General features: G+C 46.1%; 1 protein-coding gene across 2 annotated transcripts in view; it reads left to right on the forward strand.

The window, feature by feature from the left end:
- RPTOR (regulatory associated protein of MTOR complex 1) overlaps positions 1-24133 on the forward strand; it is a 145874-nt gene that overhangs the window by 104777 nt on the left and 16964 nt on the right. The window contains exons 21-29 of one of the 2 annotated variants that reach the window (XM_080560980.1): positions 594-712; positions 6233-6336; positions 7568-7751; positions 9577-9687; positions 15603-15708; positions 17042-17156; positions 17632-17756; positions 19024-19128; positions 23256-23303. In XM_080560980.1, the coding sequence (XP_080417106.1) occupies positions 594-712; positions 6233-6336; positions 7568-7751; positions 9577-9687; positions 15603-15708; positions 17042-17156; positions 17632-17756; positions 19024-19128; positions 23256-23303 (1017 nt within the window). The remainder of the gene's footprint in view (positions 1-593; positions 713-6232; positions 6337-7567; positions 7752-9576; positions 9688-15602; positions 15709-17041; positions 17157-17631; positions 17757-19023; positions 19129-23255; positions 23304-24133) is intronic. The other variant, XM_080560981.1, reaches the window with a different exon arrangement.

Consider the following 24133-nt stretch of genomic DNA (forward strand, 5'->3'; position numbering starts at 1 on the left):
CAGACATTCTTATTAAATAACAAATTGGCGATTGAGGAATTGATACAAATGTTGGTAGAAGAGGCTGAGTTAGACTTGCTGCTTCTCAAAGGTGCAGTTCTTAAAGCTTCATTTTAACATTTAGTAAACTTGTAGGATACACAGAATCCTGAACAGTCAAGCTGAGTATTAATCCTTAAAACAGCAATAAAACTAAGCGTCCGAATATAAGCCAGTAACTGTTTGTTGTTTTTTTTTTTAGCATTTAGTATTTTAGCTCAGGAACTCCATAGACACTATCTGGTCTTACTTTTGGCCTTTTCAGATTATTTACTTCAAGGGCATAGAAAACCAGCAGTTCGAGGCCTATTTAGGTAGTCTTTATTTTGCTTTCTCCCACCCTCGTTCTACAAACCCTTGCAGAGTTCACAAAGAAAGACAAAATGCCCACGTAGAGTATTTCTGAGATCTTACCTTGATGTTTTCTTAGATGTTATTGTGATGTTCAGAGTTCTAATGAGTTTTCTCACATAAGATGAAAGACTTTGAGTTGATGGATTGTCATGTGCTCTGGGGCTTTGTTTTTTGTTGTTGTTGTTGTTTTACTATTTTAGGTGTGAGTTTCAACAGTGTTTATACCCAAATTTGGAGAGTACTCCTTCACCTAGCTGCGGACCCCTACCCTGATGTCTCCGACTTGGCTATGAAAGTTCTCAATAGTATTGCCTACAAGGTATGCTCTTCTGCGTGCGTGTCTGTGAGGCTTTTCTCTGTCAGCTCTTTTTATGGCTAGGCAAAGCATAGGTAGACTGAACTAAATAGGTCCATTGGAGGGCTCTGGTAAGTGATCCTAGTTCAGTCTGAATCTATTTCAGAAGGAACTTTTAATGTTTCAAATGGGGGAGGGCCTGGGGTTGTTTTAGGACATAAATTAGGTATGGGCCTTAGACAGTAGGTCTTGTTTAGAAGCCTACTTGTCTAGATCAGTCCCTGGGAGAAACCTTAAATATACTTCATTAAATTATCCGTTTGCAAACTGATTTAGATTATGCAAGTGGGACTGGCCTGCAGACTGAAGCCACAACGGCTCTCCAATCCAGGTGAACTAGTACATGTGAGTCAGCATGCAGACACCCCTGCCACTACTCACCTCTTCAACCCAGGCCTAATCCGCCTAAACCACCATCCTCATCACATTTCATCCTCCAAGGATGACAAGATGTCCCTGGAGGCTGCCATCACTGCTGATTCAGAATTGCCAGCTTGGGGAGCTGTAGCAGCACCCTCACTTTCCACCTGAAACGAGGCACCAGGCCACCCCAGAACATCTTCTCACCAACTGCCTTCCCCTTGTCCGCCCCAGTCGATGGTGTCAGAAAGCTATCTGAACGCAGTCCTCCCCACATGCTTGGATTCCACCTTTCTAGTTGCTCTAGCATCAATACCATGAGCCATTCCAATGCAAGATGACGTCTCTTACTGATGATTTCTAATGAATAATCCTAAATCTTCAGACTTAGGCTTCTGAGCTAAAGTTGCAGTAAGAGATGCCAGCATTGTGCACTGCCATTTTACTGCGTTAGAGACTTCTTGCTTTGAAATCTGATTTTTCTCTGGAGAAAATAGTTACTTATTTAAACTCTTCCATTTGTTTTAATAATACATGTCAGTGAGTTGGTAAAGTCTGTGTTTTGGGATAGAGAATAATTTTGAGAGTGGGGAAAATGAGGTCTGGCCTTCCCTGGTGATACAGATGTACAGCAAATTACTGTCAGGCTGGAGATTCCAAACTAAGGTGAATAAAAAAAGGAAAAGTTAAAAGATTTCCATCTCTCTGTTCTAGGTGCATGAAGGTGTTTCAGCATTGTGTTTTGGAAGGCTCTTTGCAAAATAAAGTGTTAGTCCAACTATGGGATTAAAAGGGTAACAAAGAGGAAATGGATGTGCTTTTCCTGCCTTAAACTGTTTTTTCAGAACTTACTCCCTTGCTCTAGTGGAAAGAGATGTATAAATATTAATAAAGATGCAGTTGTACCCTGCAGGTGTCTTCACTAGCACCACTGTAGTTCTGCTTAGCCATCAGGAATTTTGATCATTTGTCGTGATGTCCATAGGAATGTTATGACTGGTTTGATAAATTTTTTGTTGATCCTGACATGTCTGGACGTAAATATGTTGGTACAGAAAGGTGTCCAAAAGCTCGGGTGGACGTATATCACGCATCTCATGCTGTGCTCCTCAGACAGCTGCTCTCTAAGGCAATGACTTCTCAAATGGTTTTGCAAAATGATAAAAGCATTCCTGTTTATGAAGACTTTTATCTGGGGATGCTTCAGTGAACAAAATTAACTTGTTCTTATTAGCCATATTTGTTCTGTGTTAGCCATAAGGTGCATAAGGAAAGCATCGAAACGTGCAATTTGTCCAGCACTTGGGGCAGATGCATACATGGGGGCTTAACTGCTGCGCACCTGGTGGTGGCGTGCGTTTGCTGTTGCAAGTATTACCTGGCTTAGGTAGCTTCTAAAATGGTTTCTTTTTGTGAAATGTTATTAACAGCCCACCAAAATGGAATTTAAGGCTTCATACCGTGGGTTACGACCTGGCCTCTGCTCATTTCGTCATGGACAAAGCTCCCGCTGTGAGCAGTGCTGCCAGGATTCACAGCCTGAAATCTGCCTGTCTCTGCTGCTGTGAGCTCAGATAGATTGTAGGAGTTGTCTGTCATGTAATGCAAATTATTAGCAATTAAATTTGTGTTACTTGTACACTGAAATCTTTCCTTGGTGTTAATGGAGTGTTGGTTAGACATCAATGGAGCAGCCTGAATGCTTGGCCACAGGCCCACTGCCCCTTCCGAGTAAAGCACATGCAAACAATGTGTTTCTATTTTGTTGTTTGCTTTAGTTTTGAATAGAAACTAAAGTTGATTTTCTTAAAATATATGTGTTTACATAGAGAGACATACACAGTTTCAGCCTAGGTAAAGAACTCGGATATTTGGGGTTTCATCCTCTTGTTCTAGCTGATACAAAATTTAGGGAAAGAGAGGCTTCATTTCGGACCTTGGACAGCTGAGAGTTTCTTGTATTAACAAAACACTTGCAATTTGTATGGCATTGCCTGTTACTGTTGTTGTTTTTTTTAAGCTGAAAGACCTGAACAAATTAGCCATGGGCTTATACTTCTGAATGGTATCAGAAGTAGTCCATGTTCGTGTTTGGTTAACTAAGTATTTAGCCTCAAAATGTTGCCAAGCTCTGCACTTTAAATCCTTATGATTTTTAAACATATTTTGAACCAGGCAGGTGTCAGTCATGCAACTCAGTTGCCCTGACGGGTGTTCAGACAACACATGGAGAGTGGCGTGGTATGAGAGCGTCAGAAATAAGCACTGCTACACGCTAAGACAGGGCCAGTACTGTGAGTTTGGTGACTGCAAAAGCTCAGGTTAAGAGTCTGAAATTGTAAAATAGGTATTTGCAAGGCACTGTGTGAACTAAAACCAGAATTTTTGTTTTCAAATGAGGCAAGTTCTATTCAGTTGAACGGAGCCATGAATATAGATCTTTATGTACAGGAGAACTCCAGTGGTCTTTAAATAGGGCGATGTCTTTCTGAGCAGCTGGTGAGTAGGTTGCACAGACGTGCACGCTTCCTGGATTTGAAATGTGCAGTTTTATTTCATGGGCTCATTAGACATTGCTGGTTCTCATACAGATTGCTGCTGTGTTGTGATTTATATTTATGGTGCAGATTGGAAGGGTACAACTCTCCTTCCCAGCCTGATCTTTTAAAAAATCAGAACGTGTTTTTTGTCTGTACCAAAGCAAACAAACACGAAGGACCCAGTAAGCAATGCTGGCCTTTTAAGACTTTTTGAAATCAAAATTAATTAAGGAAAGTTTGCTTCCTCCCAGGTTGCTTCATTCAGCTGTTTTTAATGGAAGGCTTGAGGCCGAACTATCCCAGAAGTTACTCCTCCAACATCACTCCTTGGTACAGCCTTTTCTGAGTATGAGCAAGCAATTCTGATGATGTGCTCTCTCTCCCCCTGCCCCCATCCCCCTTTTTTTCTCTTTTCTTTACGTGGAGTCAATTTGAAAAATTATGGATTATCATTTCCCTTCCTGAAAAGAGATGATTTGACTGGCAGAGGAGCAAATCCCTGGGAAACGGGGAGCTGCAGCCTCAAGCAAAATATGCTGTCATGTCACTGAACTGCAGCCCTCACACGCTGCTCACTGCTTGCAGAAAAGAATATTTTTTCTGTTTTTTCCCAGGAAAAAGGAAGGCTGTCTGCCACATTCATCTCTGTCTACCCCTTCAACAAACTGTCATTAGCTGACCTTGTCCCTCTGCTGTGAAACAAGGTGACCTGACCCATTTTGGGTGACAGAGACCGCAAGGATCTTAAAACCGAGCCTCCTATGACTAATTAAAACTAGTTATGAATAATAATCCGTGACTAGTTGCTAAATTGCTTCTGCTTTCCTCCCGTTCTCGTTGTGTGATCTCCGGTGCCAGCCCCGTGGGGCACCAGCTGCTCACCGGAGACCCCGCGGCAGGCCTGACTCACCGAGCTGAGTGGCCTTAGGGCCCTCCTCACCCACGGTACGGGGCGGAGGAAAAGAACACAAAATCAGTCTGTCTTTAGCAGGAGGCTGGCTCAGGGACCGGCCTGGCTAGCCAGAGGTCGTGGCATTTGCCTTATCAGCCACAGCCAGCCGGTGTTTGCCGTGGTGTGGGTGTGCGGTGCTGTGCCGGGCACCCGCTGCTGCCCCCGGAGCCAAACAAACCGTGGCCAGGAGGGCTCGAATCCTCTTGAAGGCCAGGGAGGGGAAAAACTACTTGGGTCATTGGAGGAAAGAGGTGTAGGGTGTCTCAGAAGGCCTTTTGGCCCCACAAGGGGCAGGCGGGCTGTGGTCCAGGCGCACACACCTCCCATTTCGCTCTGCAGCACTACGGTGGGCGTGAAGCGCGGAGGAAATGCTGCTGTTCGCACGTTGTTGCCCTGCCTCGTAAAGGCACGGACGTGTAGAAGGCCTGTTAGCTGCCTGGCTTCCAGGAGACCTCACATGCAGTTTTTTTCTTTCTGTACGCTCGGTGTTTCAGCAGCTGCTAGTCTTACCTTGCCTGGATTAGCTTCAGCTGGAAGCAAGCCCCCGTGTCGGCACCTCAGAGCCTTGCTCAGCTCTTGTGCTGTGGGACGCGGATTTTCTCTAACGCTCGAAGAGATGATAAAAGTCAGCCTGCCTGTGGGATAGCTGTAGTTGTCCCTCCAGGTTTTTTATGCCAGTTTGGGGCTTCCCTTAAGTTATTTCAATATGTATAAAAATTCACAGAAGGCAGGGTGATGTGGAAGAGAAGGAGGGGAATCCACAGCAATGGAAGGTTTCTCCCTTGTCAGAGGGGAGGCTTGTTTGTGCAGCACAAGCAGTGTGCTCAGCCTGGAGAAATGAAAGATGGTGATGGAGCTGTCTGTTCACTCTGTTCCGCCTTTCCCTGGCTTGCATTTGAGGCCTTTCCTAGGAGAAAGGACAATAAATTCGTAAGGCTTTTGCAGAAACAGGTCTCTTGTAGCAGGTGGGAGCGTGCCGTTTTGCAGGAGCCTGGCTGTATTCTGTAGAGCTCGGAGCAACCCAACCTTGCAAACCCCTTGCCTTCCTTATGAGAGCAGATGGGAGCTGGTGTTCCTGGAAAGGGCATCTTCTGATGACCTCCAGAAAAGCTTGGCTCTTGTTAGGAGAGGTGGAGAGGCAATGGGAGGCAGCTTTACGTAGCTGCCGGATTTATGAGAAGAGCTCGGACCCGAACACGAGACCTGGGTCAGAACGGGTGCTGGGGCTGGCGAATTACTGTTGCAGTAAGAAATGCAGCCCTCCATTGCGAGGGAGGAGAGGAAGCCTTGTTGCTGAAGGAGAGCCCCTGGGCTCGGTGTTTGAAAGTTCTGGTCCAGATCTTGGGCTGTGACTGATGCGAGGGAGAGGCTGATGTGTTAGTCAGTTATTTCCCCGTAAGCAACAGAAGGATACTTTCTGGTAAGTGTTGTCAGACTAAAAGAGTAGGAAAATCATCTTACAAGTTGGGAACTGTGCAGTGGCTTTTCATATGCATTTTTAAACACCCACAGACACTGACAGAGAGCTTAACTTCATTTAACCCCAGGTGTGCAATTGTATTGCATAATAAATAACTGCAGTTGGTATTTTGTAGTCCTGGCTGTTCACAACTCTGTTGTTTTTTCCTCTAGGCAACGGTAAATGCTCGCCCCCAGCGCATCCTCGACACCTCCTCACTGACGCAGTCTGCCCCTGCCAGCCCCACCAACAAGGGCATGCACATCCACCAAGTGGGGTAAGCTCAAGCACCGCTTTCGAGGGCTTTCGCCACAGTGGGGTTAGGTGCTCCCTGTCCCCGCTTGAGCAGCCATCCCCATTAGCTGCAGCAGAGAGAATAAATTCGCAAAGGTCTCGGTAGCTTCTTGTTTTAGTGCTGTTAAGATGTTCAGAAACAAAGGCTCTGGGGAAAGGTGGGGTGTTTCTTCCTGTTATTCTTCTTAGGACAAAGAGTAACAAGCCACACTAATTAGCTGAAGATGAATTGAAAGGGAAATTTAAATGTTGCTGATTTTACTGACACCCTCTGGCCTGACCTGCGAGGTATCCAAATTTCCCATTGAAGTCTGATCTGTTTCTGCATGTTCAGCTGATAAAAGCCAGGGTTATCTGATGATCAGCGAGTGATGCCTAAACTCCAGCGAGATAATGGTACGAGCAATGCTAGGGCTTGAAAATCTGATTGCTTCCTAAAGCGTGCTGTCCGAGAGAAAACACCTGGCTTAAGATCTAGCAGCTTCACAATCAGCGTGTACCAGGAATATTCACGGTTGTAAAGGAGAGCCCAGAACTGCACGGTGATGTTTTTAATGTCTTCTGATAGTATTATGCAACCGTGCAATAACAGAAATCTTATTTTACGTGTAAATTAAAATACTTTCCCTTGGGCTGACGGGACTCCCAATCAGCACATTGAAATAAAATTGCTCATCAGTGTGCCTTGGGTCACACACCGTTACCCATGGCTGCGTGACTGTTGGATCTACAGGTTCCCAGAATTTTGACTTTCTTAGCCTGAATCTGGAGTTGGCTCAGTCAAGATTCACTCTTGGGGGCTATATGTGTTTTGGAGGCGGAGGGGAAGGATTGTGTTTGGTTGGTTTTGTGTTCTTTAGTAGAGAAAACACAGCAGGGAAGTATAAATCTTGTAATAAAGAAACAAAGCAAAAAAGTAACCTAATTCACATGCAAGAGTAAAGGCAGTGGAACAGGTAGTGGTAATGTGGCTGGTGTTATCCTCTGCCCTCCATGTTCGGTGGGTCAGCAGTGTTTCTCCTGCGAGAGACCATTGATTTGCCTTCTGCTTGTAGAAAAGCAGGTTGATTCTCAAAGGTGGGACACATGTCAGGATTGCAGTTCGCTGAGACGTGCCAGGTTTCAGGAGGATACCTATCAGGGAGGTTCTGAAAATGAGGGCAAGTCTCATGTCCACTGCTATCTAAATGCTTTTACTCTTTTTCCATTTGTAGAGGGTCACCTCCAACCACTAGTACAAGCAGCTCCAGCTTGACAAATGATGTGACAAAACAACCGGTCAGTCGGGACATCACATCCGTGAGACCTGCCAATGTAGGCAACATGGGGGTTCAGTATACTCCCCACTCCCACCAATTCCCCAGAACAAGAAAAATGTTTGACAAAGGACCAGAACAGGTAAAGAGACTTTCCTTTCAGTTCTATTTCCTTGCTCCACTGGGTTTTGTTTCGCATTCTGTTCTTTGTGTTTTATTTCTGCATATCTTTTCTTCTAGCTTCTAGCTCCTTCTTACACCAGGTTAGCTTCCTCTACCCAGGAAAATAAAAATTGATTATTTTTTTCTTCAGAGTAAATTTTGTTTTATGGCTTTGATAGGGCATTACTCACTTCTGCTGCCACCGAGTAGTGTTTAATCTGAGTTGATTGTTTATTCTTTCATAAACATTTGTCTGCCTGAGTGATAATGCACAGCCAGATCTGTGACCGTCAGATGCTTTTTCTCCAACCTCAGCAAAGCAGGAATAGACGATGATAAAGGGGAGAATCCTCTTCCTTTACCATACAGATCAACGTTCCTCTTGAGATACTGGTAGATGCCCTTGCGCCAGAATATTCCCCTTCATTACAGCAGCCCTGACCCCACTCCGTGCTTGGCAGCCCCTCTTCCCTGTGCACAAGGGCAGGTGTAAGCTCAGACTAGCACTAGGAAGACCAAAGCTTATTACAGGTCACTCTGCTGGAAGACAGCTGATAGCCGAGAGCTGCAGGAGCCTCTGGGAGGAACTGCAGTGGCTCCTTTTTCAGCACGCGGGCCAACGGGGGGGTTGCATCCATTTTAGCATTCCAAAGACAGTCATCGGGTGCTGGGCATTTTTCCACTTACAGAAGCATGAAGGACTGATGTGCTGCCAAGTAGAGCAGTCCTGTAGCATGCACAAAGGAGTCTGAATGTCACCTTCAGATGACTTCAGATGACTCATCTCAGATGAGTATGGTTGAGTCCAAGCACACTCGTGTGCTTGTGGCCACCACTCAGAGGCAGAGACTGTACTTACCAATGGGCAGTGTTCAGGATTCAGCCATCTGGCAGTAGTTGTGTGTTTACCTCTCTCTCAGAGCATTTCCAGGATTTTTCTGGTGCTTGCTCTGTGAGAGGAAACTGGAAAAGGCAGCAGGTGTGCTCTGCTGTGTCCTAATGCACAAAGCCTGGTGGAGGGGGGACATTGAGCCTCCGTTTCCCCTTCCTGGAACTATAGAAGGGAAAGATGCTCCCATCTGAAGTGGTAAGGGGTGTGAATTGCAATCCACAGGCCAAGTGGGCAGCACAGATTTCAAATGATCTGACTACTGAGAAGTAACACTTCTTTCCTTAAACTGGCATTTCTGCCTTTCTTTAACGAGCAATCTCACAGAAGCTTCTAGAGGCGCAGAGTCGATACTTCTGTGATTACAAGAAAAAACTTGTGGAAGCCTTGGTAGGAACACCTTCAGTTCTAAGGGGTTTGCAGCAGTAGTCGGGATCATAGCTCTGAAGGAACCTGGGTGAAGGGAGTGATACTTCCATTTTCTTTTTGGATGTCTTATGCTTTATAACAGACATTTAATGCATATATGCCCTTGATCTGAAGCTGGGTGCTGTGGTGCTTCATCCTGAATCATCTTCACTGCGCCACGGTTTCTCATGCCACATTCTTGGGAGATCATGAGAAAACTTGTCCCGGGACTTCATTTTTTGATACACTAATGCTTCAGCGCTGATTTACGTGGTAGCCTGATTATGCTGTGTGCTGTGCAGATGAGGTAGTTTGTGCATTCTGAACAGTTAATGTGATGACAGTGATCTTAAAGCTACGTAGAAAATTTCATATCCTTGGCAATGTGTTTGAGCTTTTTTTTTCTGCCCAGGGATCTGTCAAAGGCGATGGGGATATTATTGTGTATACGTTTTGCCCATGTGAGTGGGATGAACATGAGATAACATCCTGTTCTCTTTCTGAACAGACTACTGATGATGCGGATGATACCGTTGGACACAAAAGTTTCATTTCAGCCACAGTGCAGACGGGGTTTTGTGACTGGAGTGCGAAGTATTTTGCTCAGCCAGTCATGAAGGTAATCCTTTCTGGGCATGCTTTCTGAATCGTGGCCCTGCAGCTCTGGAAAGGTTGGGGTGCTGGTGTCCTTACTGTAGGCTGCTGGCTTAATCTATCTGCCTTCCTTTTCTCTTCAGTCTGGGGAGGGAAAGGAATGTGGTGAGCTGCATGGCCAGTCCCTATCAGAGGTAGCTAGAACAGGCAGTGACAGACGGGACAGCAATGTACTACTAGGGAAAGAGCCCAGGGCTAAAACCCTACGCCCGTGGAATATATTCAAGAACAAATGTAAAAACAAGGAGAGATTTTGTTGCAGGTTGCGTTACAGAGTTGCTTCATTTTAGACATTACGCTCGTCTTTCTATTGAAAATGGTATTAAGTTAAAAAAAATTCTCTGATTTTTTGGGTGGCATAAATACTGATTCCTTTACCTTAGAAGGGAGAATATGATAGTTATTGGAAGTCTGCATGACTGTCTGAGAAAAACTTTAGAAGCATCATTATTCTTTTTAAAGTTTAAAAAAAATACTATTACAGCCAAGAATGAGGGTGGTAATGACAAATCTCCATTGAGATCTCTTTCGAAGTGAGTGTGTTCTGATAACTCTAAGGTGGTTTTATGTGAAGTGAGAGATACACTAAAGCCTTGTTCTAGGAAAAAAACCAAAACAATAAAACAAAACAGAGCTCTTCAGAGATGAGCAAAGATCGTCAATGACTGGAAACAGAAACTTAAATTCCCAGAATCTTTTAGCCAAAGATCAGGTTTCAATCTTAAGTATGAAATCAGAACAAGCAGTAAATCTTGCCTTATTATAAGTAAATACAGTGGAACAGACCTGCAGGTACCTTGGGATTCAAGCAGCACAAACTGTAACCAAACTTTCAGCTTAATTTTTTGGAGGTGTTGCAATTTATGTGAAAAATGATGCACAGTCTGTATTAATGCCACTACCCGAGCAACTCAGCAGTGGATGTTTATATGCAGCCACTGATATTTAAATCTTCAGAATATACAAAGAAATTGTACGTTTTATGTGCTGTCTCATCGAAGAATTGCCACTGAGCCATCTGTTACTGCTCCTTCCAGCCTTTGGGTATGTAAATAGTTTGGTGATGAGGTGAGGTAATTGCCCCCAAGTTTGAGGATAGCCGAAAACGATGACATGGCAGCCAGGTCTCTGTGTAGCTTCGATTTCTTTAGAGAAACACCAGAAGGAAAGACTAGATGGTAAAGCGATTGCCTGATGCTTCCTCAGCTGCTACTGAAATTCACTTTCTTCTGATACCATTAGCAGAATAATTCATTAGAAAATACATCTGGCCTGTGGGGCTCGGTCAAGCTTTCCGCTAGGGTTTTCTCTCATCAAGATGAGTTTTGGTGTCTTTATTCAAGTCCAGAAAAGAGTACAAGAAAAGGAGGAGGATGTTGTTCCGTCTCTTAGTTCTTATTAAAAACATTTGTCTACTTTCTAAGGAAAAAGAGGGGTGTCTTTATTAATACGGTAAATCACGGTTGACAGCCAACCAAAATGCAGTCTCAATGCGTAGATGGGGAGCTGTGTGTGTAGATTTAGTACTTCGTGTGCATAAAATTGAGAAAATTACTTTGGGGGAGGAAAAAAAACATATGGAGCGTTCCCATACAAGCCAGGGAGGGGGAATCACGGCGATGGAAACTGCGGGCTTCCCTGCTCCACAGTGAGCCCCGACCAGCTCCGTGCGTCACCGTGAGAATTCAGATGCCCCAGACTACATCTGCATGCCTGCCACGTGTGCAGCGATCTGTCTCTTCAGCTTTTACTACAGCAGCAGGAGTAGTAGCATATGTGACATGAAAGGGTCTCTTAGTTTGCGTAACTGTTTTCGGTTGGTAACATTCATTGCCTTGGGTTGTGCGTTCCGAGCACAGGCTGTCCTCAACAACAACGTTTTAGGTAAAGTTCGAGCAAAAGTAAAGCTGTGTTTTCTGGTGAAGCAAGGAAGAGAATTGATTTCCCCATTACTTTTGTAAAGCAGCTTTAAGAGGCAAGTAGAGTTCTTCCTGCTGAAAACCTTGCACGTTACGCTGACTGATAGCGAAATGTGTGCAACTTTGTAATTAGAGTGGGTGGTGTGTGTGCAAGGGACAGGGAGAAGTCCCTCTGCTAGAGCTTTCTTTGTCATTTCTTGATTGCTGCTTATGTAATCAGGCAGGACTGGCCATCCAGTAACTCGTATGCTGGCTGAATTTCCATGGAGTGCTCCTTTCCTAGAATCTGTTCCCGCAGCAATAAGGAACAAATAGCCCTGGCTTGTGGCTGCTGTCTTTGGGGAACTTTAGCCTCATGAAAAAGGCAAAGAGTAAAGTCTACCGAGTCCTGATGGAAAAAGATGACACTGATGTTCAATTTCAATGCTTCATTTGGAGATGCTGCCTCCCATCGTAAACAGGGAAAGACAAGACAACTATTCCTGTAATGAATAAACATAAAATGGCTGTGAGTGCATCTTAGTCATATTTAATTTATGAATTTAGTTTTGCTTCATAGACCTTGCTCTGAGAATGCTTTCACTGGAAAGATTGAGGGATTAATTTCCAGTGTAAATCACTGGCTGAGTTTCAAGCCATGATACCAATTTTGATTTATTGATTATCTAATCAAATAAATGGAGAAAGAAAATACTGCATTGTAAATTCTCAGTGTGCCAGGAAAAACAAATACCTACCGCAGCTCCGATTGCTACAGAAGTCGTTCCTCTTCCTAAAAGCCCTTGTGGCAAAAGGCTGTTCTGCTAACCACAGGCGGCCCTGGACCGAGCGGCACAGGAAAGCCTTGTTGCCAGCTGTCAGGAAGCCCTGAGTCAAGGGGAGCGGGAGCCAGCATCTGTTATTTCCAGGGCTGGCAGAACATGCAGGCAGGAGCTGGTAAGGAGCCTGGAAGGTGAGAATTACATAAGAAATCCTTCCTGAAAAATCCCAGCCTTTGCTTCAGCGCTCTTACTGCTCTATGTCTTGGCCATCGTTCAAAGTCCTGCTAGAGAGGCGAGCCTTCCTTGCAATTGCTGCAGTCACCTTAAGCAGGGAAAAGCTGCGTTTACTGCTGAAGCGATCTGCTGAATTTTCCCTGCTCCCCTCCCAGCACTGACTTCCATATTGAGAGGGAGAGACAAAGCATTAAAAACAAACAAACAAACAAAAACTTTGTTAGCCGTCAGATGACACTGCTTGGTGGGAGGTTTCAGAGTCGTATGGGTTTGTGTCTGGGTGGAAGCTCAGAGATGTTGGGAGTCGGTGGCGTGGCGCGATCCTCATGGCAGCGCTGTTTGTGCCTCCCACGTACCTCGGGGAGCTCTGCTTAGAGGAGAGCTGAGCAACAGCCAGAACCAGGCTGTTGTTTACTAAAATGACTTTCTAATGCTTAAATACAAGGTGGAGGGGAGGGGAGACGGAGACATGAATAATGAGCCTAAACAGCTAGCTCTTTTGAATAATTTCTGCTTTTCCAGCCAGCAGCAGCTGGGCTGGAGGTCACTGCTCTCCGTTACACACGCGTCCTACGCGGCTTTGCCACAACAAGTTCCCCTGTGGCTGTTCTGTGGGGTTCATATTCTCATAGATCGTGGCACAGTCCTGACAAGATCATGCATGGGAACGGGAGGAAAGAGCTTGCATTTACCTGCGTGCTCCAACTCTTCCTGCTCGCTGCAGTGCTGGTCTAAGGGCATGCTAAGGGCCGTCTGCTCTGCTGCTTGCAGGTGTTACGCAGGACACGGCAGGCAAGCCTTTCTGGAACGGAAAGCCCAGTGCTGCCACCAAAACCCCTTCACCAGTTTCCAGCAGCTGCTGTGGCAGATGCTGCCCTAGCGAGGGGCGCGTCTGGGACCGGGCAGTGCAGCGCTCGCTGCTCTCGGAGCGTGGCCTGGCAGCCCCGGCCTGCACCTCTGCCTTTCTGCACTGCTGCTCCTGTTTCTGGGAGCCCGCAGGCTGTCTCCCTCCCATCAGAGGATTTCACAGCGTGGACATTTGCACTGTCCACTGTGTGCTTCTGTTTGTGTCGGAGGCTGGTCTTGCAGCCCACTGATGCTGTGCTGCGCAGGCTTAGTGCTCCGGGAGCCACGTGCTGGGAGATCCCGTTACTGGAGGAATCGTTATTACTGAAATCAGATGATAAAGACAGCTTCCAGCTCAGTCTCCTCAGAAAAGTTCTTTTTCTCCACCCGGCAGCTTCTTTAAGCTGATATTCTTTATCTGCTAGAAAATGGAAGAGTTCCTTGCTCAGCTGCACAGCTGTTTCTTAGCCCTAAGCTGGGAAAGCTGCTGAGTGCCTCTGGGAAGATTTGCCATTCTGTTCATGCCCTCCTCTTCCTCTGGCCTTTTAGGTCTGCCTTTAATTTATTCCCAGAGAAGCCAGATTTTCATTAAGGTGTAGGTGTAATCTCGCTACTCTTGAATCTCCTTTGATGTATTTTATCTTAGGTTTGTTTATTGCTTTACATTATTGGTCATTTGTCATCGCCTTTCTAATAAATCTCGTATTCTTGAAAAACTGAAATAGCAGTACTTTTTTTTTTTTTTCTAGCAGGTACGGTAGGTTTCTTATCTTAAAGAGGCAGCAATTCAGCTCAGTACTAGTTGTTTTCTAAAGCATAGTACATTTTGAAGATAGTACATATAATAGTGGCAGATGATTTAAGTGCTTTCTCGTTCAGGAAAAAAGTGCGTGTTTGTGGGGAAGAGGGAAGGAGCAAAAGACTTGGTCTTTTATGTCTCCTTTCTCCAAGACTTACTCCTTTTGGAACAGACATCATCAAAGGAAGCTAGCTCATCTTCTTAATTGATCCAAGGATGTTTCTAGAGCAGTGACATTACTAGTCCTAGAGATTTTTTTTAAGCATTAAAAAAAAAGACCTGTTATATCTTCTGCAATAGTTTTGGGGATGAAATCATGTGAGTTTATTCCTTTTGATCCTGTACTTTGGCTAAGGACACAAATAGCCATGATCTCGGTGCAGCATCTTGACTTACCTTGCCTGCCAAGGCCCTGGCAGGAGCTGCCGGGGGTGCCGCTGCCTGCAGAATCCAGCCCCAGCTCTTCTGGCTCGAGGACAGATTTTGCAGGAAAGCCGTGTTAGCAGGCAGAAGCCTGGAGCTATGGAGTGTGAATAAATATAATAAAATAGGTCAGAGTGGTTGTATACTGCTCAGGGCCTCTATCCAATTTCAGGTGGAAGAGTGTGTGTAATCAAGCCCAGATCACACAGAGGAATCATTTTCTTGCAAACAGTTCTGGTATGGGAAACTAAAACAGTTGTCGTTACTAGTAATGTGATGTTGGTAACTTGAGCATCTCAGGGATTCAACAGTAAAGCAATGCATTTTTTGGCCTGCAGCAGTCTGTTAGTAATGAAAGATTTTAAGATGTGTTCCTAGCTTTCTGTCTGCATCAAAGCCGTGTTCCCTCTTTCATCTCAGGATTGCTATGTGATGCTTTCAGCTGAAAAGTTTTATGCAGAGTAATCTGTATTGCACTGAAATTAGACTCTCAACTCCTTCCCTCCCCAAGCAGTGTAATGACTGTGCAGCAGGAGGGGGTTCCTCGCCAACCCATCCTGTGTGCTACGGCGGCAGATGAATGATTTGAATGCACGTAGCTCTTTAGAAACTCCCTGTCATTCACTGCGGAGAAATGCCTGTGGCTTAAAAACAAAACAAAATATAGGGCAGCGAAAGGAAAGGGGAAGATTTTACAGATGATGGGAAGGTTTAGATCAGAAAGATGCTTAAGTATTTAAAAGCGTAAGATCCCACGAGCTCCTCCACTTACTGCCTGGAGATGCTAAAAATATTTTTTTTGGTCTGACATGCATGCATACGAACCTTTATTAAAAGTAATACGTGGAGCTTTCATTTACTGTTGTTTTGTTTTGTGAACGTATTGATATACTGAAAGATCCCAGAAGAACATGACTTGGAGAGCCAGATTCGCAAAGAGAGAGAGTGGCGGTTTCTGCGCAACGCTCGGGTCAGGAAGCAAGCCCAGAAGATCATCCAGAAGGGTGAGCTTCCCTCTTTCCCGTGCTGCAGGTAGCTTCCTGGGGCTCCTAGCGTAATTCCCATTAATAATGCCTTCACAAGGCAGTGGTTGGGCCAGAATTCTTTAAACGTGGGAATTTATTCCGAGTCACCCCCTGAAGTGCCCTCAGGAGCCTGCGGACCTAAACGATTCCTGCCTGGTGCCTCGAGGGGCGCGGGCTGGGCAGTGGCAGCAGCGCGAGCTCCCCGCATCCTCCCTGGAGGGTTCCCAGGGGGCAGAGCCGTTCGGGTGCCTGGTGGTCCTCCCCTGGGACGCCAGCTGAGGCACACGGAGCTGGAAAAGCAATTTTGCTGAACGAAGTGCTGCTCGAGGCTCAGCCTGCTGGGGGAACCTCGTTCTCCGGAGGTTTGCTGGGCTCAGGTCAGCACAGTGGGCAGCGTAATGTCGCGAAACTGCAGCATATCATAAACCAGAATAGTAAGGAAATGAAACGGGAGCCCAGCAAATGGCTTGGGGGATCTTTCTGAGTACAAAAAAGAGGATAGTTTGTGCTTGCCTGAAGAAGTTAAATTTTTTTTCTAGACAGCGTTCACATTTGGTTGCTTGACCTGAGCAACTGCGATGCCAGTATTCATTTTAAAAAATGAAATTTGGAAATAGTAAAAAGAATTAAGATAGACTTAGAATCCTTTAATGAAAATTAGATTAAATGGATGCGTTTTGAAACTAACTAGAACTGAGTAAATGTCTCTTGAGCTTGCAGTTTTGTGTGATGAATTCATGGTGTGCCAAAAATGCAGTTTCAGGGATCCTAAAACTGTGAATCACAAACTGTTCTGAAGAGGGGGAGGGTAAGGTATTTAGCTATCATTTTAATGTCTCGGTGGAAAATATATTTTTCATTTGGAAATTAACCTAGCGTCTAAAAGAACTGAAGCAAAAGATTAAATAAATAATTTGCAAGCTGAATTGAAATACTTTTAAGTTGAATAAAGTAAGTTTGTTTTGTTTTATTTTTGGGAAAAAAAAAAGGTGGGGGGGGGGTCCAACACAAGCTAGTATTTCTTCGGACTTGGTTGGGCTTGCTCTGTTCTCTTCGGCGACCAAAATAAAGGATCCCATGATCTGTCCCCACCGCTTTCAGTTCGTACCTTAAGCTAGGCCACGAGACAACGTGGAGGAGGCAGCGCTGTTGGGTACCGGGAGGCCGAGAAGGCTCCTGCAGGAGGAGGGTGGTGGTGGGCCCTGGTGAGGAGCCCCCGCGAGCAGGAGAGGGCTGGGGGCTGGGGGCTGAGCCTCCTCCGTCCCTGGGGAGCTCCCAGGCGCTGAGCCCTGGCTGCCTCCTGTCCCCTCAGGTATTTCCCGGCTGGACGATCAGATCTTCCTCAACAGGAACCCCGGCGTCCCCTCCGTGGTGAAGTTCCACCCCTTCACGCCCTGCATCGCGGTAGCCGACAAAGACAGCATCTGGTGAGAGCTGCTGGAGAGTTCTGGCAGGCCACGGCAGAACGTGTGCGGCCTGTGGTTACGTGGCACGTGCAGTGTGCGTGGGTTATCTCAGGGAAGGGTTGTGGTCTGTTGTTCTTTTCCCCGCTCCCTTCCGGGGCCAGCCTTCCCTTTCGGAGGGCAGGGAGACGGGGCCGAAGTCCTGGGGGTCAGTGGTGCAGTCGTCAGCGTTGCACCGGGTCCTTTTCTACGGGAGGTGCTGGGCAGGAGGGCTGCACGTGAGTCCTGACAGAGTTATAGCCCTTACCAACAACTGGGCTTTTATTCTATTTCTTTTGCAGAAGGTGGACCTCTGTTACTAATAAAATGATGCTGAATACTGAAGGAGGAAAACAAATAGAATTGCTATGCAACGTGGACACTTTTTAGTCTAGCTGCTATGAGTAGATCTCTTCTATAGCTTGCACAAGAACTAACCTGATATTTTTTCTTCCCACAGTTTTTGGGACTGGGAGAAAGGAGAAAAGCTGGACTATTTCCACAACGGGAACCCTCGGTACACCAGAATCACAGCGATGGAGTACCTGAATGGACAGGACTGCTCCTTGCTGCTCACTGCCACAGGTAGGTGATGCATGTTCCCGTGCATCGTGGCAGAATTCAAGTCTGTGTGAGCTGTTCTGGACCTCTTGCTCTCCCCACTTTGAATGTGGCCCAACTCGGCCCTTCCCCTCCACTGTGGCTTGCCTGTGTGGTCTCAACTGAGGAGGCACTTCCAGGATCAAACATGAAAATTGCTTCTGGCAATACTGAAATATCTGAGCCACTTAAGTAAGTGCCGCAAATGCTCTCAATTAACTGAAAAATCAAACACTTGCTGAAACCATTTCCCATCACAGCTCTATTTGTTACGACATTTTGAGTCTCTACCTATCACTGCAAAGTCATGGTAAGCTCCTACACAACAGCTCACGCAATGTGCTTTTAGTCGGTTAAAAGCTGCTGCCCAGGGCTGAAACAGAAATCATGCTGCAATCAACATATAAGAAATCAGATTTTGTTACTTGTGCTGTTTTAAGTCTAGAGCAGACAGGGCTTATTTTAAGCTCTCAAACAGTTCTGAGCTTCTGGGTGAGTCTCTCTAGTCCTTATATCTCACCCAGGGGACAAAGTTCTCTAGAATGCCCCGTTGCATCATGTAAGGTAGCGTGAAGAGCTCTTTTCCATTCATTGGTCTGTAAAGCTGTGAGTAAGATACGCTTCTCTCCCAAGGAACCATTCTAAACCTGTCAGTCTAAGTGTTTTCAATAGCTTTTCAGACTTCATGCTGAAACGTACAGGTTGGGTATAATTAAGAGAGGTGGAAGAGGATTTGAGAGGGCCTTTAGGACATTTTTCTTTCAATGTATTGATTCTTAGCACAAAAGTTTCACAGGTGGGGAACAAATTGAAAAAAATACATCATGTTCTTGAAAGATTTGCTGCTGATGGGCTGGGCTTTGATTCAGCTTCTTCTGTGGGGTTGTATTTTGTATTTAGGAGGGTATTTTTGTGGAACTTAGTACCAGTAGCAAGGAGGACAGAGAAAAGTCCTAGTTAAAATGTATTGGTCAAAGACATAGAGCAACATCTAATGTCAGGTGTTGTTTGTGGGAAGGAGAAAAGCTCTTCCAGAACAGTTCCCCGTGGAACAATCCTTTAGACTTTATGGATGTAAGATTAAAGAAAAAACAACTCTAATAAAAAGTATTAAATTCAAGCGACACTCTCAGTTTTGGAGTTTGTATGACTCCAATTCTGCTTCTCTTCTTCTCTGTATTGTGCACGAGTAATTATGAGGGTGGCATCAGCGGTGGCATTGCATTGTGTTCTCTTTTCTGTGCTTCCCAAGATGATGGTGCCATCAGAGTATGGAAGAACTTTGCAGACCTGGAAAAGAACCCAGAGATGGTAACTGCTTGGCAGGGGCTGTCAGACATGCTGCCAACTACACGAGGTAGGTCCCCACTAAGATTTCTTGTGGGAGGTGGGGTGGAGGGGTTAAAAACGATTTGTAATGTTAGGGCTTTTTCTAGGGATGGGTAGAGTAAAATGGGTTTCTCAACCTCAGCCACCAGTAACATCCTTGTTTAACAGTCTCTGCCTTTCTGGAATGGCCTTAGGCCAAGTCTTGGTGAGGAATTACTTTTCCAGTTCTCACAAAACGAACCAACAAAACTAAAAGCCCAACACAACAACCTCACATACGTGCTGAAAAACAACCAGAGCAGCCTCTTGCTGGGGAGCAAAAGGGCACGAAGTTCTTGTCCTTCACAAGCTTCACAGCAGCTGTTTTGGCCAAGCGTTCCTCTAGGCTGTTCCTAAGGAGAGAGCTGTAGAACAACGGTGGAACTGGGCACTGTCCTGCTCTGCGCTCATGGTGGTCGGAGGTTACTCCTTCCCTGTCGGTGGGATAGTGGCTCACATACTGCCTCTTTCTTTCTGATGGGCTGCTCAGCCTTTGCACAGCTTTGCATGTCGCACCTCTGACTTCATTTAGCTCAATTTTAGCACTTAATCTCCACTGCTCATTGTGGGTCAGGAGGTGGCAAGAGAACATGCAATCTAGATCTGACGCATACGGGACAGCACAGTTAAACATTGACCAGCTTTGAATGTTAGGAAATGTAGAAAAAGGTGTAAAAAGGGGCACTGGTGTCCAGCCATACACAGGATGAAACCAAACGACTAGTTTAGGTAACCCTGAAGTCTGTTTTCAAAGACGTTAAAGGAGGTGGACGTTTTGTCCTCCTGAGACCTGATAATGTACTGATGCTCTAATGGTGATTCTCTGTCACTTGAATATTTTTAATCAAGGCTACAAGTTTTACTAGGTGCACTGTCGTTCAATCAGTGCTTGTGGGATTGATGCAGGAATTGCTGGGTGAGGTTCTCTGGCTTGTGCTGTGCAGGAGGTCAGATGAGATGACCATCATCATTCATTCTGACCTTAAAATCTGACAGTTCTCATTTTGGAGCCTGCAGGGCTCATCACAGGAGTCTGACACAGCTCTTTTAGCTATTCATTGGATTTTACCAGTGCTGCCTTGTTGAGCTCCTATTTGTTGTGTTTTCCTTAATACCTCATGGTCCATCTCTGGTGTTTTAGCAAAGAGAAACTGCATTTGAGGTAATGTTAGGCTTTGTGCCTTGCTGAAATATGTGCACAAAACTGATTAGAAGCTGCTGGAAGTTTGCAGCATACTGTGAAAATTGCCGTGGTCAAAACCTGCTCTTTGCAGCGATGTCAATAAAAGTAGGACGAAAGCAGTGGTAACGCACAGTGCATTCCTCCTTAGGCAGAGAGGAAAGTAATCAGTAGTCATCTCAGGTTGCCCTTTGTAGCGTTCAGTTGGTGAGTATTGCTTTCTTGTCAACTTCGGTTTTCGTGAAGGACGTTGGTTAACGTTTGCCATGCCTGGGTTCAGGATCTTGCTTCCTTGGTGCTGGTAATGGACTCACCCAAACAGCCGATGTCCGGGAATTCCCCCCGACTGCTCTTAGCACATCACCGGCTTCTTGCTGCATCATCACTTGTGGTCAGGGAAGATGCTGACAGCTGTAGACCAAACCTTCAGGCTAATTCTTTTTCCTGCCTTACTTTCTACGTGCACCTTACAAAGGCATAGCATTTGCTGATCTTACCTTACTTTCTACAGGGCTTTAATGTAGAAGGAAGGGTTGTACCAGAGCATCAATGTTTGATGTTGCAAAATAGGTTACCAGCTGAGGCAAGAGCTGATTTAGCTGTAAGAGTTGAATGGTTACACTTGCCAAAACAAGTGTGTTGAAACTTTTAAAGCTGTTCTCTTTCAAATGTTTTTTGCCCTTTTCCTTCTGGTAAGGTCTTAGGAAGTCTGGGCCCTGTTTTCTTTGCCTTTCACCTTCAGAACAATAGAATTAGGTTCAGAAGAAGAAAAGGGCAGGTTTTTTTGTGGAGAGAGAAATAACTGTGCTCACTTCAAAAGAGCTATGTAGACCAAGTCCCCTTGGAAATGAGACGCTCCATTGAACAGTCATCTTTTGCTGCCAAGCCCACAGTTGTGGTCCAGCACTGGCTCATAAAACTGAGGATGCATCTTTGAAGCTGCAGAGCTCAGGAGTTTTAATGGGGTTTGTTTGCTCTCAATATTGATTTCCTTCTCTCTTCTCCCATCCTTTTCTCCCATGTTATGCTCATTTCTGAATTTAATAATCTTCTCGCAACCTGAATACTGACTTTTCTAGGCAGTTGTCCCTCTTATAAAAGGAGGGAGGGATATACAAAGCCCAAGCACATCCTCTGGAAGCTTGAAAAGCGTCACTGGGTTGTCAAAGTAATGGGAAGTGGACAATAACAGACGCTAAGGGGCTGCTGGGTATGGGGGAGTGATCCAAAGTGAGGTACAAAACCTAAACTTACTCTCTTTGGGCCTTGCTTGTGTCACGCAGCTCAAGGTAAGAGAAATGAGCTAATGCAGCGAAGTGAGTGTTAACCCCCGTCTGCACTGCGGGGCTCACCCAGAAGCAGCTTGGCCCCAGTTCATGGCACTTTAGTTGACCTGAGACTCAGACCCAGGGTGGGGGGGCCTTTAATTAAACATTGTCAAACTGCTGTGCGGGCACACTTTTTATTTCTCTTCTTTTTCCAATATGAGATCTGTTGATTTTGATCTTAGATCTGCACTGACGGTGCACCAAGAAAGTCTCTTAAAATCAGGATGTTTATGGTATCAACTGCTCTAGCAAAAAGCAGCGTTACGTTTTGTCTCACCTGACAAATATGAGAGAGGGGTGGGGAGAGAAAAAGGCAAAACACATGTCGTTAATCGCCGTAGTGTTTCAAGCCATGATAGATTTTGCAGAGAAGATGTAGGAAAAGGTAAGCATTTTCTAGTGAGCGGTGTAGGAAGAATGTAAATCTGACGTGCTCCAAAGCTGTGATTTCACAGCAGGAAGCTCTTGGAGTTCAGGCAATTCCTATAGAAAGGACGTTGGAAAGCTGCTGTTCCTGTGATGGGCGGGAGCTTGCAGGGCAGCACGGTAACCCATCGCCCGGCGCCTGCGTGAGAGCTCGGTTCGGGGTTGCTCTGACTTTGCTCTCTCCAGCTGTCTGCTGCGACAAGCGGTCACACAAGTGCTTCTGCAGTTTTTTTGTGTTGCTTCTTTGTGACAAAGGGAAACGAGGTGTGGTCCCCCAGTCAGGATGGCTTTGCCCTTTGAAGCCCTGCAGCTCTGGAGTTCGGACAAACAGAGAAGTGTAACCGGCTGCTTGCCGACTGCCACGGCCTGCCTCTCGGCTGGGCCCTCCCCAGGTCCCTGCGTGCTGCTTGCTGAGCCGGCGTTGTTTTCCCTTGTGTGGTTCAGCAAGGCGAGCCAGAGCCTCACTCCGCGGGGGCCCAGGAGGGCCGGACACCTCCTCGGGGTCTCTTCCCGAACGCCCGGGCTCCTGTGCTCGGGCTTTCCAGGGCCACCCCGAGCCGCCTCCCATTCCCCGCTGGCTGCAGTGTTCTCTTACTGCCTGGGAGCTGACAGTGGATAGGAACTAACCCGTGTCCGTGGCTCGCTTCCCACGTAAGGGCCGTTTAAATGGAGCTCTTGTAATGTGTGTGTGCCCCGGGTGCTGAAGGAGGTGAAGGGGGGGGCGAAGGAGCCGCAGTACAGCCGCACGAGCCGCCTGCAGCCGGGCCCTTCGTGGCAGCCACTTGGTGTGTGGTGTGTGGTTCGATTTGTGCAGATGCCATGAGCTATTTGGATTTCTGTCTGTCACTTCCTGATACATTTCACTTCAGAACAGGGACCAGATCATACAAAGGAGTCTCCTTGTTCGAGAAGAAATGTCAAATCTGTGCTGTTGTCAGGCAGCCAGAGCACTCACTGCACACACGACAAGCGCCGCTGTTGATGGCTCCCAGGAAATGCTGTGACTGAACTAATGCCTGCTCTCTGGATGGAGGCATGTGCTGCTCTTGGTGCTTCTGCTTCTCTTTTATGTCCTTTCCTTTGATTTGAGTTGCTTTTTCTAATCCTTTTTTAAGATTTATTTTTGCTCTGGCTGACCAACTTACCCTTAGCGTCAACCCCTTAATCCCTGTCTTCTCACAGGTCTGGCCCGAAGGGTTTCAATCTATCTTGACAGAAGTAAACAGGGAGGTGAGTGCTTTCTTTCCTGTTACCTATGACCAGTTGGGGTGGGAAGGAGCTCCTCGTCTGACGTCTGGTTGGTTGACTGTTGTTTTTTTTGGCATTGTTTTTGAATGATTGCTGGGTCCTTGTGGTTCCTGGAAAGCTTTGCTGCTTCTCCCTCTCCCACTCCTTGCCTTGTGTATGTGTCTGTAACAGCCGTGAGCGGTGCAGGGAGGGTGCCGGTGCTCTCTAGGGAAGCTTAGCCAGCCACCAATGAAAAGGACAAAGATTCGTGTCATTCTTGGAGCTTTCTGCAGCGAGAGGAAGCATGGGTGGGTTTCTGGGATGTAGAGATCTCTATTTCTAGGAAGATCTCAAAGCATCCCTGGGCAAAGGAGTTTGACAGGTTCCACATGTGAGCGGCTGTTAAGCTAATGTGGTGCTGGGGTTTATTTGTAATGCACTTTTGCTATAAATATCGTCTGAAAAAGAGAAGCTTTTCAAGAATCTTTTACGAATCTTACCCAGGAGGCTTAGAAGAGTGGTCGTAGTCTTTTGGCGAGAATATGCCCAGTAAATTGTACAAGTTCTGTTCTTTCATGTGGAAGAAAGGTAAATGAACTCCCCAGCCGCCGGCTTGTAGAAGCCAGGGCTGCACGGAGCCTGCATCGTTGTGGAGCCTGCCCCCTCCTCTGCTGCCGAGGTCTTTGGGGGAAACAGATGGCTGATGTGTCAGGGCATCCTTGTGTGCCTGCACCTCCAGGGATGTGAATGTTGACGTAGCCTTCCTGGGCTGTTCATCAGTCATTAATATTTGCTGACTGATAAGAGCTGAATGTGTCTGTAGTGATGAATAG

This window comes from Anser brachyrhynchus (genome assembly GCF_964034855.1).
Source record: "Anser brachyrhynchus genome assembly, chromosome: 18".
NCBI lineage: Eukaryota > Metazoa > Chordata > Aves > Anseriformes > Anatidae > Anser > Anser brachyrhynchus.